We start from the raw sequence: 17,001 nt of genomic DNA on the forward strand, positions 1-17,001 counted from the left end.
GAGGGAGCCAGGGAAAGGGAAGGAAGAAGATTGTGTGATAATGTGAGCACGTGGAAGTAGAGAAGGGAGAGCTTTTGTTTGTTCTTTTAATAGAACAGGAGAGACCTGGACAGTTTTTGTTGGTCCCAGGAGAGGAGCTGATGGAAAGGGCCAGATCGAAGATGATAGAGAGAGAAAATGATCCCTGGAGGGCAGCAGTGCAGAGATTGGCTTTGTCAAGAAGGGCCTCCTCTACCATAGAGCCTGGTGCAAAATAGTTAACAGTAACAACAATGATAATAGCTACTATTTAGGTAATGCTTCACATGTGCCAAGTTCTCCCTGGTTCTCATAGGTGATTTTATTGCAAATGAGGAAACTGAGGCAAACAAGGGGTTAAGGGACTTTCCCTGGATCATACAACTAGTAACTAAGGCTAGAGTGGAACTTGGGTCTTCTTCACTCCAGCTGAGGCAGGTGATTATAGAGGGATTTTGAGTGGTGAAGTTGGAGATGACGGTCCTCATGCCAAATCTCTTAAGTCCCCTTCTGGGAAGTGTTGAGATCTCCGATAGCAGTTCTCAGTCTCTGTGGTCTCCGAGCTCCTTTACACTATTAAATTGTTGAGGACTTCCCCAAAGAACTTTGGTTTCTGTCCATTAGATGTCATATTTATCGCATGTATATGTCTATCACCTGTATAAAGTCTATAAACCTGTTGGCTTACTGCCTGGGAGGAAGGGTGTTAGAGAGGGCATTTTACTTGTAGATTGAAGTCCCCTCATTTGGGAACAGAGAGAGAGAGCGTGCCAAGAGTGACTTCTGTGAGAAAGCAAGGAGTGATGCACGGAGGACCCTTCCAAAAGGGAACTCCCGGGATCTGGCAGTCGTCTTGCTCACTAGTATGGGTCAGGGGCCTCCAAGACAGACTGGTACACACAGGAAAGCAGTCGGAAGCAGCAGCTTCTGGGAGGAGAGGACCAGGCCTCTGGGGGGTGGCCAGTCAGGACTGGTTTGACATGACAGTGACTTGGTCAGCCAGAGGGGATGGTCTCAGGAGCCTAATGGAAAGGAAGAGAAGAGGCTAGGGCGGGCTGCAGGTGCGAGGGGTACTTGCGTGGCCTTGAGAATGTGGGGAAGAGGAGCCAGGGAGCAGTGCTGTTCCCATTGGGCAGGAAATGGGAATTGTCCAGCTTAGGGTGAAACCATCCCCGGAAGCTGAACCATAGAACACAGCAGTGGCTGCAGCCCTGTGGAAATGGGCAGCGCGACTTTGACTAATGCAGCATTTGTACCTGCCTCCCTCCGAGAGAAAGGGTCAGCCATTGCGTCACTGCTTCCCGAGACCCTGAGGCTTCGCATGACTGAACAAGAGAAAACCACATGGAAAAGTGTGGAGGAAACTGCCTTGGTCTAAAATCTTTGCAATCTAAACAGTCTTTGTTCATCAGTGAGGTTGGATCCCTCTTGCTTCCTTGTCCTCCAGTGGTGGTACAGTGGCGAGAAGGGCACCCAGCCAGAGGCCAGGGGCAGAGGTAGTGCAGGCTCCCTCTGCGGGCCCAGGCTGGTGTCTGTCTTACCAGGCCTGCAACCCCAATTGTCTGAGAACTGGGGCTTCAGTTTGTGTGCACTCCTTGGCGTGTGATGACCTTAGGTCAAAACTTGCCCATTGAGTGATCCTCACAGTACCCCTGAGAAGGAGGATCATTGTGGTCCCGATTTTACAGATGAGAAAACTGAGGCAGGAAGAAAGGACGTGATTTGCCCAGGGTTGCATAGCCAGTGTGTGACTAAGACTGATTTGAAGTCAGGTCTAAAGCCCCATCTGCTGCTGTGCCCCTGAGCTGTCCTTCTGGACTTTCTGGACCATTAACTTTGATTTAAGTAGTAATTGCTTAAAACATCAAAAAAATAACTTTATGCTAGGCATTGTTTCTGTACTTAAGTCATTTTTTAAGCCCTGCCTGCCTGTCTTGGGATCAATCCTGTGTATTGGTTTCAGGGCAGAAGAATAGGAAGGGCTGGGCAATGGGAGGGTATAAGGAAGTGTCTGAGGCTGAATTTGAACCTAGGACCTCCTTGTCTCTGGGCCTGGCTTTCAATCCACTCACCCAGCTGCCCCCTGTACTTTAGTTTTCAATGGTCCTGAGTTATTTTCTCAATTGGTTGGAACCTGTCTGTTCATTTACCAGTATATGGAAATCTGCCATATTGAGATAAAGTTGGGGTTTTTGCCCCTGGCTGTTTGCACATGTGACTTTGTAGCTTATCTGTGAATCGCCATGTAGCTGCGTAATCATCAGCTTCACGGGGGTGACTGAAGAAATGGACACTGCTGGGGGAGAGAGCGAACCTCCCCAAAGAGGGGGCTTGAGATGACAGTGCTTGTTTGAAGTGGCTGCCCCCCTCATTGGGGGGGGACAACTCTCTGTGTTGGCTTGATGACAGTGCCAGGGTTCCCCGGCTGCTCTGTGACAGTAGCCTCCTGGTCCCTGCCTTCTGAAGTTGTGCTTCTGCCTGTCCTCTGCTTTTCCTCCAGGTTCACCTACCTCTCGAGCATCCCAGGGACTACTAAAGAGTGATGGGAAAGCAGCAAAGCGGAAAACCGTGGAGGAAGAGAAGAATGGGAACGAAGAGCTTGTGGAAAAGAAAGTTTGTAAAGGTTTTCAGACAGTTTGGAAACAAATGTATTAGCTTTTAGACCTCACCAGCCTAGGCCAAAGGGAGAATCAGCTCCAATTTTTCATCTCTTAAAGTGTCTGTCCCCCGTGTTCTTGAGGCTGTAGAGCATGCCTGCCTTTAATTTCTTTTCCTTCATTTTGTTTCCTTTGACCTCTCTGGCTCACACAGGAGACCTTATCTGCACCGGGGCTCTAAAGCCAGTGCCATTTTTAGATTCAGGAAGTTGAATTTCCAGATCTCCCTTGTTTTCCTCTCAGAATGTTTGCATTTTCAGTATTTTCTGCTCATTTGCAACTCCCCAACTCCCAAGTATCTCCAAGGCTGGGGAATAGAGATAGAACTGGAGCAGTCAGTTCTGTCCTTCAGTGTCAGTTTGATTAAGGTTTGAGTGGGGAATATAGCTGAGAGGCCTGAAACCGCTGTGGGTGTCAATGTGTTCTCCCCAGTTGGGCTTTTTGTCATGAAATATCCAGGGTTGGTTTTGGTTATAAAACTTGAGAGGAGAGAAAATAACCTGGAGCCCCTGAAATAGTAAAGAATCACAAGAGAGATGGCTTGTATAATCTGATGAGCCCTAATGTGCTCTACCCACCTCCATCTGGAAGAATTTTCTGTTCCGTATTAGAACATGTAGTGCTTGGCATGGACTGGAGGGGGGACGTGTGGCCCTTCTCCAGGCGTGACCAGAGGCAAAACCACTCAAGTCATTCTTGGATTGTTTGTTTTAGAAAGCTTAAGGAGGGTTTGGGGATTTCTTGTTCCTTTTTTAAAACAAATTCAAATGTAAAAGTAATTATCAAGCGGGCTTTAATGAACAGGGATTTTATATGAGTGGTATTGGTCTGTTTGCTCGCCCTGTGTATGTTCCTTGTGAAGGACCAGTGAGTTGGCCGCTTGAGTAAAAAAGCTTTGTCCACTTGGTGGATCAAAGTTACTGCCCTAATGTGAACTGACCTGGCCTCATCTTAAAGTAGAAGGCAATCCCTCGGGCCTGCTGAGGCATCCTTGCCCCACACCTATGGCTCCAGATCCCCCTCCCCCTCAAAGACTTCCCAGACCCCTTGCCTCTGGAGGCAAGGTCCCCCCAGCAGAGCCAGTTAGATAGCACAGCCTAGGACATTGTCAAGTGAAGCATGTGTGGCCTCCAGGCAGGGCTTCTGAGGGAAGACCTTTGCTGCTTTCCTGTGGTTTTCTTCCTCAGATTCCTCGGTGATCTTCGGCCTTAAAGGTTACGTAGCAGAGAGGAAAGGGGAGAGAGAAGAGATGCAGGATGCCCACGTGATCCTGAATGACATCACAGAGGAGTGTAAGCCCCTGTCTTCTCTCATGTGAGTACCCAAGACCCAGGGCCTCCAGAGAAGGGAAAGGAGGCCTGGTGGCATTAAATGGCTTGTCCACGGTCACAGCCCTGCAGTGGTAATGCAGAAAGAGAATCCCAAGACCCCCAAGACAGCAAGGCCTTGAGTTCTTCTCCCACCTCAGTTTTGAGCTCCCCTCTCTGGCAGCTCCTGCCCACCCTGTGCAAGTGGCCCAGAGAGTGCTCCCAGACAGCACAAGGAGGCTGGCGGCTGGTCCTGTTCTGTCACCTCTCTTGCCAGATGACCAGCATGTCTTCTCCTGCCCCCATTCCCCAGGGGACAACATCTGGCCTTGGCCCCTGGTCATCTTCAGAGGTCTGTGCACCTTTGTGCTATGCTCATCTCACCTTCTGGTCGGTCAGTGTCCAGACCTTGCTGTCCCACAGGAGCTCCAGTAAAATGTTATTGAAAAGATGGTCTTTGGTGTCACACAAGGTCAGTTAAGTGCCTGCGTAGTTTCCCAGAAGCAGCTGCTCTGGTTTGCTCTCCTTTTCAACTCGGAGGCCAAGATCACATCTTCATGATTCCATGCAGAATGGACTCCCTAGGATACTCGTCCAAATGCATGATGACATCTGGGTAAGAGGGCATGTTGGTGGCTCAGTGGATAGAGAGCCAGACCTAGAGATGGGAGGTCCTGGGTCCCAATCTGGCCTCAGACCCATCCCAGCTGTGTGACCCTGGGCAAGTCACTTCACCTTCATTGCCTAGCCCTTAGCACTCTTCTGCCTTACAACCAATACACAGGGTTAATGCTAAGATGGAAAGTGAGGGTTTAAAAAAAAAAAGAAAGAAATCTGGGCAGAAGGCATTCTTTGAGGCTCCTCAGTTTAGAGCCCAAGGAAGAGACCACAGGACTGTGGAGGCTATCAAGTCCAGCTTCTACTTATCAGATGGGGAAAAGGTGATGTGACGTGCCCATAATCACACTACCTAGAGCTTCTTGAATCTGGATCCAACATTCAGTGCATTGTGCTGGGCTGCCTTTTCTGCTACTTAGTCTTGTAGGTGAATAGACCAAGTTCCTTTGAGTAATTGGCCATTCCAGAAGACTCACCAGTATCCTGAGGCAGCTGGTAATCAGGACAGTGTCATCCACTAACAGGACCACCTCCACCCCAGAGAATCCCTCCTCTTCACCCGGAATCACTGTGGCAAGCATACAGCTGCCCGTTTTATACCTTTTCTGGCATTTATAAGCAGAGAGCTGTGGAGCACTTACTGCCATTGCTCCACCGTCCAAGGCACCCCAAATGGTCACGAGGTGTGGATGGATGGGAAACATCTTTCAGTAGGCAATCTGGTCATGTGGCTTTTTGGTCTCTTAAAAATTCCTTGCTTTTTCATGATCAGCACTCAAATAAGCACAATGCTTCCTATGCATTTCAATTATCAGAGAAACAGTAATAAGCCAGTCTAATGTCTACTATTGAGTTGTGAGTATGTGCTTGTTCCTTTAAATTAATTCCTTCATCCAAGATGCCCTTTATAGATTTTGTGTCAGTTGGAGAAAGGATTCATGGGTAGGTCATCATCATTCTCTTTCTTGGCCACTTCTTTGGGCTCTCAGACAGTCTCCAAGATTTGTTCTCTATCTGTGCCATCACTACCTCCTTCAGTGCCCAGTGCTTTGATCTTTGCCCTCGTGGTGCCACCAGCATGGATCTCCTCTCTCACTTGAGCTGATCCATCTGCTTTTCTAGCCTGTGTTCCCTTGAGTGTCATTTTTATGGCTAGAAGCACTTCAGGTCCACAGGTGCTAGTGCCACCATCTTTGATGGGGGGGAGGGGGGGACTGTTAAAAATAGCTTGCCTGACTTTCCTCTTGTCTTTAGCCCATAGTCCTCTCTCCGTTTTCATCCCAGAGCTTCATTGGGATGACTTGTTTTGTTGGCCTTCTTGCCAGGCTTTTTTAAAAGACTGATTTTACCAAATCCTGCTTGAGACAATATTGCTCATAATTGTCCAGAAAATTTTACTTAGGAAGTTGAGTCTAACTCTTTTTTACCATTTACTGCCATTTCTCTCCCTTGGTAAGGGACCTGTTTGCTATTAGAGAGCCAAGTGTTTGCTGGCTTATTTTCTGGGGTCTTATAGCAATTAGCTCATATTGGTTAAACTTCTGAGAAATTGTTTCACTTAATTTCAGTTCTTCGCTTCCCTTTTTTCTCCATTACTGATTTAAATAATTCACAATTCAACTTATTTAATTGTGTGCCCTGGCTTTTTCCCCAGTTGTTCTGTTTCTGTTTTTCATCCAGAAGAACTGAGTTGCTACATTTAAAAAGAGATTCTGAGTTTTATCTCATCAGGAGACATCACTTTTCAGAATTAACCAGAAATGGTGCTTTTGGCAGGAAGAGTTCATGTTATAACCTGAAAGGGAAAGTAGAAGTCATTACCTAAATTAATGGATGGTAATAAATTGAGAAGGATTGTCAATACTCACTAAGGGTACAAATGAGAAAGAGAATATCAAGGATCAAGAATGGCGAAAAAACTTGCAGGATCAAACTAATAAAATTGGAAAGTTTTTTCAGACTACTGTGGTCCACCAAGTATCTCTAAATGTGCAACCCTACAAGATTTGGGGGACACCTGTGTGTGGCACTCGGTTTTAAACTTAGCATCTCGATATTTCTATATCTAAATGAAAGTTGTTCCCCTCCGTATACTCTCCTTGGGAGGCAATATACTTCCATCAGATGTCAGTGCTCAGAATTTAGGGTGATGCTATGGGGGTGGGGAATGGGACTTCTTTAGAAAGACCCTTTGGAACTAATGATACATTCTGAAATATCTCCAGTCTGACAAAATCTTGACCTTTTTAAAGTTGCTTTGATTTTTAGAAACCCTCAAAAATCCCAGTTAAATCTAATGCAGGGTTCCTTAACCTCATTCCCAAGGGATTTTGGGATAAATTTCAACAGATTCTATGGAGTTGGGAGTGGGGGAAGTACATCTTTATTTTCACTTAATTCTACCTGAAGAGCCAAGGAGGCACCCAGGCTTGGGCCATGAAGTACTTCAAGAATCCAGGAGAGTTTAGGGGGAAAGACAAGTTTAAGATGCCTCTTGGACACAAAGTCATAGTTATCCAGTGAGCTGTTGGGGAAAAACTCAAGCTTAGGAGAGACTAGGCTATGAGCCTTTAGGAGCTCATGAGATCAGAAAGGGGCCAGGAGCAGGCCCCCAAGTTTACTGCGCTCTGGAAGCAGGACACAGGTGATGATCTAGCAGAGGAGGCGGTGAAGAAGCAGACCGCCGGGGGGGGGGGGGGGTGGTAATCCGAGTTGCCATGAAGATGTGCAGCCCTCAGAGCCCCGTAACGAAGCCTGGTTCCAGTCCCACCTCGCATGCAGGATTTCCTCATCTGTCATAATCACATCTGCAGTCTGCCTCTTAGGAAGCTACCTTGGGGTCGTGCCTACAGCATGCTTGGGAAACTTGGGAGCTCTGCCCCATGTTCTTATCCAGGAGCAGTCGGGAGAGCACGGTAAAGGACTTGCCTGTGCTCCCACAGTTCACATGGATCAAAGACAGGATTCAGACCGAGTTCTCCTGGAACCAGGGCTGCATCTCTGGAAGCCTAGATACTTGAGGCTTTTCTCTGGCCTCTGCTTGTTTCTTACTGCTGTGGATAAGCCATTTAGTGTAGCTACTTATTTTTCCAATTTCGTCTCGGCCTCTGTAAGCATCTGATTCCTCATGTAAAATGTGGGTGATCTGTGCCACCATGCCCCCTCCCCTCTCAGTGTAGGAAGCAGCATTGTAAACAGGTGTCAAAATGACCCCCCAGGCTGCTTTAAGAAGTTATTTTAAAGTTTGTCTTCGTCTCTGAGACATTCTGTGTTGTAGACTGATGGGGTCTGTCTTCAGATTATAAAATCTACAGACTAAACCCTAATGACTCCATGCAGTTTATTAATGTATTTGGTTCCTTCTCCCACAGCTCTCGAGTTTCCTATTTTGCGGTTTTTGATGGGCATGGAGGAGTCCGAGCCTCCAAGTTTGCTGCTCAAAATTTGCATCAGAACCTAATCAGGAAATTTCCTAAAGGTGAGTGAACTTTGGGGGTCTTTTCTCCCACTTTGTTAGTGTAGAAAGGGAAGACATTAGGGATTTTGTTTGAGATTCTCTGATGATGCTCTTGGGGGAATCGGGGTAAAATGGCTGAACATGAGCCTTAGATCTTGTAGTTGTCATTAAAAGCATACTTACTGTCACTCAGTGAGTGACTCAGTGGCTTGAGAGCTAGGCCCCAAGACAGGAGGTTTGTCCTGGGTTCAATTCAAAGGAAATATTGCAAACTGTGCTGATATGTTATCAAAATAGTTTGTATACTTGATCTTAGCCCAAAGGCCAAGAAGCAATATCAAAATAATTTTTAAAAGACTAAAAGGGGATAACTAGGTGACTCGGTGAATTGAGAGCCAGGTCTAGAGAGATGAGAGGTCCTGGCTTCAAAATTGGCCTCAGATACAGACTGGGGAAGTCACTTAACCCCCATTGCCTAGCCTTTGTCATTCTTTTGCCTTGGAACCAATACATAGCGCTGATTCCAAGACAGAAGGTAAGGGTTTAAAAAAGAGAGAGAATACCTGTTGGGGACAGTGAGATGGCTCAATGGTGAGAGTGAGGCTTAGAAGGTTCTGGGCTCAAATATGGCCATGTGCTAGACAAGTTCCATAATCTCCATTGCCTAGCCCTTACTGCTCTTCTACCCTAGAACTGATGCACACTATCGATTCTAAGATGGAAGGTAAGGGTTTTTACAAAAAGAAAGTGCCTCCATGTGACCAGCAAGAGGAAGGTTAGGCATTTTGGAGCCTTCCAGCCTCTGCAAAATCAGTGTGTGCACAAGATAAAACCATTGCAGCTGCCTCCATGGTCTGAGACAATAAGAACACTAACAAAGTAACAACCCATCACAATGAAGTGGTAACAGAGAAAGCTAATCCCTAATATAATCCCTCCGGCCGCTTCCCTGCACACAAAAGTGGCAAAAGCCTACTCTGTGATGCACCAGAACTCAGCCAGAAAACCCAGAAACAGAGGGAGTTGGGACAGGCCCCAGCAGGTACGCCATCTTACACAGGCCTCCACCTGGTGCCAGAAGTTATTTAGGATAGAGAAAGAAGCTGGAGAAACAGGAATTTCTTGGGGTGAGAAGAAGCTAAAATAGTGTGAAGTCCAAGGGGAAGGAGTTAGAGAGTGGATTATAAGGAAAGTAAGGATTAGAGGGACATTACCTAAGACTGGAGGAGTGAAGCTCAGTGGAGTACCCAAGGCAGGAGTGGATAAACCAGTAGGAAAGGTAACCTGTAGCGGAAGGGAATGAGCCGCCCAGATCAGCTAAATGAAAGACATGGGAACATTATTCAACACCTGATGAGGCAGAAGGCCTTGTGGCTTCCCAAGAGATCATGACACCTCATCAGGAGAGAAAACCATTCTGCTCCTGGGGCAGACTCCACCAGAGAAACAAACCAGGCTAGTGGATTGGGAGTGCAACATAATTCCCAAGTAAAAGACAATCTGGGGAAAGAGAAGAAAAAGAAAAGCCATTCAAGGAAAAATACGATTTCTACAAACAAAACCAGTTATCTCAGAGACTCAGCTGAGGGATGATCGTTCTCCCAGAAGAAATAATACCCCAGAAAACCCAAAAACCATAATGAAAAAAGTGGAAATATTGGTTAGAATCCACCTGTGTCTGTGTGGAAAGCAGGTAGTGAACTTGTCTGGGCTTGGGTCAGTGAGTGAGAAATCACGAGGCCAGATCACAGGTGGGAGCAGTTGCAGCTCTCATCTGAGCGTGTTTAGATGTCTGCCCCTGTGCACTGAGGTGCATCTCTAATCTGTGGAAATGGGCTCCTAGAATCTGATTGAGAGGGGAGTCTCGCTCCTAGAGTTTGATTGAATTCTGTCCTTCCGTCACAGGGGAAGTAATCAGTGTGGAGAAAACTGTGAAGAGATGCCTCCTGGACACTTTCAAGCATACTGATGAGGAGTTCCTCAAGCAGGCCTCCAGCCAGTGAGTGGGGCAGGCCGGGGTGGGCAGGCACACATGTAGAGGTCTGAGGACCAGGTCTGTCTGCCCACGTGTGGCATCCCGGGCGGGATAAGGAGATGAGACACACCGTGCCTTCCGCCCGCGTACGCAGGCATCACCCGCAGTGCTCTGCCCTAGTACCGCGGCACATTTATTATACCTGATCCATCCCTACGTAGGTGACATTTGTTTGATCGGATACTATCAGATCGCCTACACAGCACTCTTCTGTGATCATTGACTAGGTCTCCACCACACTGATAGATAGGAGTAATGGGAATAAAGCCTTTGTAGGGTACCCCGTGGCCTGCTGAGGGTCCCTGTGCTTTGGGCCAGCTTTCACCATCCATCACAATTGCTTGGGAGATGAAGAACAAAACATTCCTATCTCGGTGTGAGGGCTTAAGGCAGACCGATGGGGGGGTTCCTCAATCTACAAGTTCTGTTTTTCTTGTGTTACTTCGAAGTGCCCAGCGGGGCAGCTGTAGGACAAGATTCACTCGAGCTTTGGGCTGGCTTCATTGTAGGGCCTTGGAGCGTGTCTTGTGCTTGAAAGGGGGGGTCGTGGGCAGTCATCTTCGGGCTTTTAGTCTGTACATGCAGTCTTTGGGGGGTAATAACCTTAAAGCAGGGTATATAGTTACTGCTCCTATATTGTTTCTCCTGTATTGGGGAGAGAATAATAATCACACCAAGCCCACTAGTGGGGAAAATTTGGGGAAAGAAGTCACAAAGGGGGATCAGCAGGGGGCCCTCCTGGGGTCTGCTTGCTGACCTGCCTTCCTCGGACTGTGACCTTGTCAGTCGGTCGGGGCAGATGGCCTCCGGCACGCCCGAGCCACTTGGAGCACGAGGCCCAGGGAGCTACTGAGGACAGTGGGGCTGGACAGGGTCCGCCTCCCTTCTGGGGAGGTCTCCACAGTCCCTCTTTCCCCACAGGAAGCCTGCTTGGAAGGATGGTTCCACAGCAACATGTGTCCTCGCCGTAGACAACGTCCTCTACATCGCCAACCTGGGAGACAGCCGGGTAAAGTGGCCCTCAGCCGGGAGTTAGGCAGCATGGTGGGCTCTAGGAAGGGAAGCGCAGCCCACAGCCCTCCTGGGACCTGAGGAGCCCCGAAAGCCAGGCCGAGGCCGCTGGTGGTGTGCCTCTGGCTCCTGTCGGTTCTTAAGTTCCGCTTTTGAGCTCTAGATGGGGCTACTGGCCGTGACTTGGTCCCAGAGGGAGCTTAAATGGCCGACTGGTGTCCAAGAAAGGGCTAGCGCCACCCCAGAGGCTCCAAGGGGAGCCAAGCCCTTAGTGCCGCTTTCAGCGGACCCTCAGAAGAACTTGGGGGCCAGAGGGGCTGCTGCTCTTAGTTACCGCCCGAGCCTGGCATACAGGTTTGGGGTAGACCGGCGCGGTGTGCCACGGTCGGCCATCTCCCTTCCCGCGCTGCCTGGCCTCCCGTTGGCCGCGCCTCTGCTCTCAATGGTTCTCTTGCCGCCACCTCTAGGCAATCTTGTGCCGCTATAACGAAGACAGCCACAGACACGCAGCCTTAAGCCTCAGCAAAGAGCACAATCCCACCCAGTATGAAGAGCGGATGCGGATACAGAAGGCAGGAGGGAACGTGAGGTAAGAGCTCCCACGGGGAGGCAGGAGGAAGCCGCCCGCGAGCGGGCCAGGAGAGGCTGCCGGGGGGCCCCTAGACAAAGGGTGCCTGTCTTCCCTGGGGGCCGAGGCTGCGTGCTTAGAGTTGGTAAGAAAACTGGACCCGCGAGGCCCTTCTCCCGGCTGAGGCCGGCCGTCTTTCAGGGGGTTGGCGGTCCGCGTTTCTCCACAGCGGCAGTCCACCGGTAAGAGGATTTTGCTTAGATCCGTTCATCACTTTAGTCATCAACAAAGACAGGTACTCCAGACTTCAGGTTCTTAAAGGGCAGATTAAACTGTTTTAGAAGGTCCTCTTGATGTTCCCTTCTGAGCTTTGTCTTCTCTCCTTCCCGCCTGCCCAGCCCCCACTCCCTGTGACAAACCACAAGTCGGACACATTGACCTCTACACAGGCCTAAAAGTCCAGTTTTTTCTCTCTAGTCTGGGGGGGGGGGGGGCATCCATTCCTACCCGATCAGGTCTGAAGCCTTGCCGGGGCGTCTCCCTTAGAGACCTCGCCCTTGTGCTGCGTCTGCTCACTTTGCTTTGTGGACGTCCATTCAGCTCTATCTTTAGTGTGAGCCCCCTCAGAGTGCCTTCCACCGCTTGGCCCCTCCGCCTTTGGCTTCCCATCAGGCCCAAGTCCCGTGGCCGGGTGTTTCTCCTGAAGGAAGAAACCGAACAGTGTGGCCACAGCCACAAAAGCGCCCCAGACGGATGATGCCTTTGAAAAACGACCCCCTGCCTTCTTCGCTCTATCATTGACCGGCACATGGAAGGAGCCCTCATTTATCACCTGCCAGTCGTCCTGGGAGCCCAGGGTGGCTCTGAAATCTAGAGCCGACTTGCCATTGCCCTCCACGGAAGCTGCTGGGTTATCAGGCCTCCAGAAGAACTTTCTGGCCCCGCTTTCTGCTTTGACATCCACGCCATGCTTTCCGCCGGAGATAAGAGCGCAGAGGACATCAGACTTTAAGCAGTGGGGGCGTCCCTGACACCTTTTCTAGACCAAAAGGTTTGGGGCGAGTCCCTTCAGTCTCCCTTGAGTTCCTTCTTCCTGCGTGAGCCTGATGTGAGCCCACAAAGCCCTTCCGAAAGCTGAGGCCTCACCAGCCTAGGCTGGGCTGCTCCCGTGTTGGGGGGTCACCAGAACAGGCTCTCCCCACCGTGTCGGGTCTTCTTTCTCTCCCTCCAGGTCTGTTATTGACCTTTCAGAGTCCTCCAAAACGCCTTTGGAATCCAGGAGATTTCTCTGCCGGTCATCGCCGCCCTGACAGGCTCCCCGGAGCCGGGCGGCCCCTTCAGGGGACGTGCCCAGGCGCGGGGGCTCATCGGGGCCACGTTGGCCCTTCCCTTCCGAGCCAGAACTAAAGACGCGGCTCTTGTCACAAGTCGCCCGGCTTCTGGGAAGCACCAGGAGCGTCTTGGGAAACCACATGCAGAATTTCAGTCTCGGCATCTTCGCTGCGTGAGTGAGAGAGAGTTCTCGGATTGTCCTGCACTTGGGGTGCGAGCCCCCCGGATTCTAAAAAGGGCAAAGCTCCTCAGACAGCCAGCGCCGGCCGTGTGCCAGCTTCTGGGAGGTGACGACAGGGAGCATTTCTGCGGCCTCTTCGGCTGTGCCGAGCACTGAGTGATGGCACGCACGGCCCTGGGCGAGGGAGGCCGTCATCCCCCTTCCCCAAGGGAGGAAACTGAGGCAGACGGTGCCCAGGCCAGCTGCCCTGCCTGAGGGAGCAGGTTTGTACCTCTGAGCCCACAGATCAGCCACAGGCGGCCCCTTCTGCTAAAGGCCGAGGTCGTCAGCAAGCTGACCATCCCCCACCCGGATGGAAGCCAGCTTCCTGTCATGACCAGAGTGGCTTTTTCACTCGTCCGTCGGTGGGCTGTGCAGGTGATTTCATTTGATGCTCACAGCCCTGGCAGGCCAGTACCAGAGCGGTGGAGTATCAGCAAGAGCACAGGGTGCCCTGAGTATGTGCCCAACTCTGTGCCGGGCACCGTGCCCAGCCCGGGGAGTGACACGCTCCCTGCCCCCGAGAAGCTGACATTCTAAGCAAGCTTGGATCAATAAGCCCTCCATGAGTGGTTGGTCCAGCAGTCATTGCCGTGGCCACTGGGCCCGTGAAACAGTGCGGCCGGCCTGCTACCAGCTCCCTTGTGTGGGATGAAGGCCCATCTTTGCTTCCTGGCAATGTGCTGCGGCACTCGGCAACCCCTGAGGGATTCTGGGTCTCATTCAGGGGGCTCCATGGAGTCAGCGAGGTATAATGGCACCCGGAGGACATGCCAGGGATCCTCTCTGGTGGGCAGAGACCAAGGGCCACGTTCTGCAGCCTGCTAGAGGAGAGCCCTCACGGCATCTTGTTGGACCCTGTCCGGTCCTCCTCTGGTAGACAGGCAGGAAGCACCCCGGGGCCTTATTTCTCTCCCTCTCTGCCCCTTGGGAAAGCGGCCTCCCTCAGGCCTTCCCCCAGTTTGTCCCTGTCCCCTGGGCACATGGTTTTCAGAGAAGGGCAGGAGGGGGCTCAGTGGATAGAATCAGGCCTGGCGATAGGAGGTCCTGGGTTCAAATCATCCTCAGACATTTTTAGTGTGACTCCTAGCCCCTGCTACTCTTCTGCCTCGGAAATGACACTCTCTAAGATGGAAGGTCAGGGTTTAAAAGCAGGCAACAGCAGAGAAAGGTGCTGCGTGGCTCGTTGGGACACCGTCTTAAGAACTCTGACTGGTTTTCTTGAAGGGCTTGGTAGCCTCTTTCCAGCGTCTTCACACGCTTTTTCTCTCCCGTGGGTGGCCTTGGTGGGCCTGGTCTAGGGGCTCCCTTCATGCCATTTGCACTTTGTCAGCAGCACCCTGAGGACGCTGAGGCTAGAGATAAAGGGGGGGTGGGGGCTCCGAGTCCGGCTCCTTCCCTCTTGTTGTCTGAATGACCCTCCCCTCGGGAGCGGCACATCCTGGCAATGATCTGGCCTTGCTCGGGCCGCCGCCGCCATGACTTCTTCTGTCCGCCGTTTCTTTCTCCTGCTTCTTGCCATCAAGTGTGTGTCCTCTGGAGGGGGCCAGGAGAGCGAGCGGTCAGCGGGGCCGAGTCCTGGGCAGCCCTGAGGGGGAGGATGGGGAGAGGCTGTTTGGGAGAGGGAATGTCTGCGCTTTTGATGAAGGACGTAGATGCTTGTGGGCAATGGGGAGAGCCAGGGAAGGGGAGCTGTGGGAGCCGAGGGGGCCACGCAGCTGGGAGCCGAAGGAGCGGGAAGGAGCCCCCGGCGGCCAGCCTGAACTCCCTCCCCGGTAGAGAAGGACCTGAGCCCCAGGACACGCGTCCCCAGGGATCTGGACTGGGTGAACCTCCCAGGAGAGCACATGTGCACACGGCGTGTGGGAGACAGTCCCGGTCCCCAGGCTGTCCCCGAGCCCTCCCGAGAGCCAGAACAGGCCTCCGCCGTAGCCTGAGCAGCAAAGGAGCGGAGTGTAATACAATGGGCTAGAGGCGGGGAGCGGAGCTATTGGGGGCATTTTCCATGTTTCATGACATTTCGGGGTTCTTTTAGGAGATTTCCGTGAATGATGATTGGTAGGGGGAGGAGTACGTTCGTTTTTAAATGTACTTTGAAAAAGTTCAGCTTTTTAAAAGTTGGTATTTGTACGTGCAAAAAATGAAACCAGTGGCCAGCCTTGTGGGAAGCACACTCATGACGATGGCGAGGCCGCCGGCAGGCCTGTGCCAACACCCGGGGCCCTCAGTGCATTTCTTTTCTCCAGGGATGGCAGAGTCCTGGGTGTGCTGGAGGTTTCCCGCTCCATCGGGGATGGGCAGTACAAGCGCTGCGGCGTGACCTCTGTGCCCGACATCAAGCGCTGCCAACTTACTCAGAACGACAGGTAAAGCCCGTCTGCCCTCCACGCACAGAGGTGTGTGCTGCCCGGGGGGCAGACAGGCAGGCCACAGCCCTGCCCTCCAGGGGCTTCCTCGGGAGTGATCAGAACGAGACACGGCCACGTCCTGCTTGGACCCCGGGCGAGCCTGGGCCCAAAGTCCCTCTGTTCGTTTTGTCACTTCTTGGTAAGAAGCCCCCATCACCTGCCAGTGGGCTTTCTCTGAGGCTCTGGTGTCTGCACAGAAATGGCCAGCTCCCACGCTGCTGGCCAGAGGCCCGGGGGCTGCCCAGCCTGCCAGTCTTGCAAAGGAAAAGCATTCATGCCGATGAAGGCGAGAAGCAGGACAGTCTTCCCTGTTGGGGGCCTTTGGGATGGCAGCTGCCCTTCTGTGTCAGAAGGAAGGAAGGAATCACCTCGTGTGTCATGTGGGGAACACCAACCTGCCCATGCCTACTGCATAAGGTCAAGCTAGAGGAGGGTGGGTTTTGAAAGGCCCTAGTCAGGGACCCTCATCAAAGCCAAAACGGGCCCATTTTACTCTGTGTAAATTTATAGATGAAAAGAGGCCTTGGCCAGGTCGAGGGGCTCAGTTGTGTCGTTGATGGGGTGTATCCATCCCCAGGCGTGGGGGGAGGGCAGTCAGTGACTCCTCTTGGCTCCCAGCAACCCCAGCCTGGGCTCAGAAGGTATCACCATTACGGGTGCCGTCCTGAATATCCTCTGGCCCATCTGTTTCCGTGGTAGAAGGCATGCAGCTTCAGGAGCAGGACTAAATCTCTATTTGGGAAGGACTCGAGGCCTCTGGTCACTCAGCCTCAACCCAAAAGCCCTCCTCCATCTGCCTGTGAGGAAGTTTTAGGAAGTTTTCCCTTGTTGCCAAGATCTCTGAAATGGACCCATCTGAGGGGCCTTCCAGCTGGACAGCAGCCACCACGTACCCCCGACTCTTTCTCTCGGCCAACGGTCCCACAAGGGATGGGGGTGGATTTCCTTGTGCATGTATGCTTTAACCTTTCTTACAAGGTAGTTATTTCTGTGTAAGTGCAGGAAGTGTCTCTCCACGATGGTTTTTGTACCAGGGAGATCAATCGTATCTGGGTAAAGCATAGATCAGACTGAACTAACAAAACAGGGATGGTAGCGTTCCAGCATCCCCTGACCATCTGGGTCACTCTTCTGTCTGTGCTCAGCTTCTGTCACCCCTAAAATAGGGTCCCTAGAGTGGCAGCCCAAAAGCACTGCAGATGCAGAGGACACAGAGAATGTGTCGTAAAAAGAGGGCAAGACCTGGGGTCAGGAGGGACTCCAGCAGAACCTTGGTTTTTCCATCCCCAATTCACGTCACTGATAGCTTGTCGACCGCTTGGAAAATGGACTCGGTTGACCCAAAAATTCACTGACTTATTCCTAAAGTT

At 51.4% G+C, this 17,001-nt stretch overlaps 1 protein-coding gene across 11 annotated transcripts in view; it reads left to right on the forward strand.

Annotated features, from left to right (window-relative positions):
- Positions 1-17,001, forward strand: part of ILKAP (ILK associated serine/threonine phosphatase) — a 34,399-nt gene that overhangs the window by 16,615 nt on the left and 783 nt on the right. For all 11 annotated transcript variants that reach the window (XM_016425320.2, XM_007502385.3, XM_056807651.1 and 8 more), the window contains 7 exons: positions 2,519-2,641; positions 3,863-3,989; positions 7,972-8,078; positions 9,963-10,056; positions 11,014-11,101; positions 11,571-11,692; positions 15,470-15,589. In XM_016425320.2, coding sequence (XP_016280806.1) covers positions 2,519-2,641; positions 3,863-3,989; positions 7,972-8,078; positions 9,963-10,056; positions 11,014-11,101; positions 11,571-11,692; positions 15,470-15,589 — 781 coding nt within the window. The remainder of the gene's footprint in view (positions 1-2,518; positions 2,642-3,862; positions 3,990-7,971; positions 8,079-9,962; positions 10,057-11,013; positions 11,102-11,570; positions 11,693-15,469; positions 15,590-17,001) is intronic.

The sequence above is a fragment of the Monodelphis domestica genome, chromosome 8 (assembly GCF_027887165.1).
Source record: "Monodelphis domestica isolate mMonDom1 chromosome 8, mMonDom1.pri, whole genome shotgun sequence".
NCBI classification, from domain to species: domain Eukaryota; kingdom Metazoa; phylum Chordata; class Mammalia; order Didelphimorphia; family Didelphidae; genus Monodelphis; species Monodelphis domestica.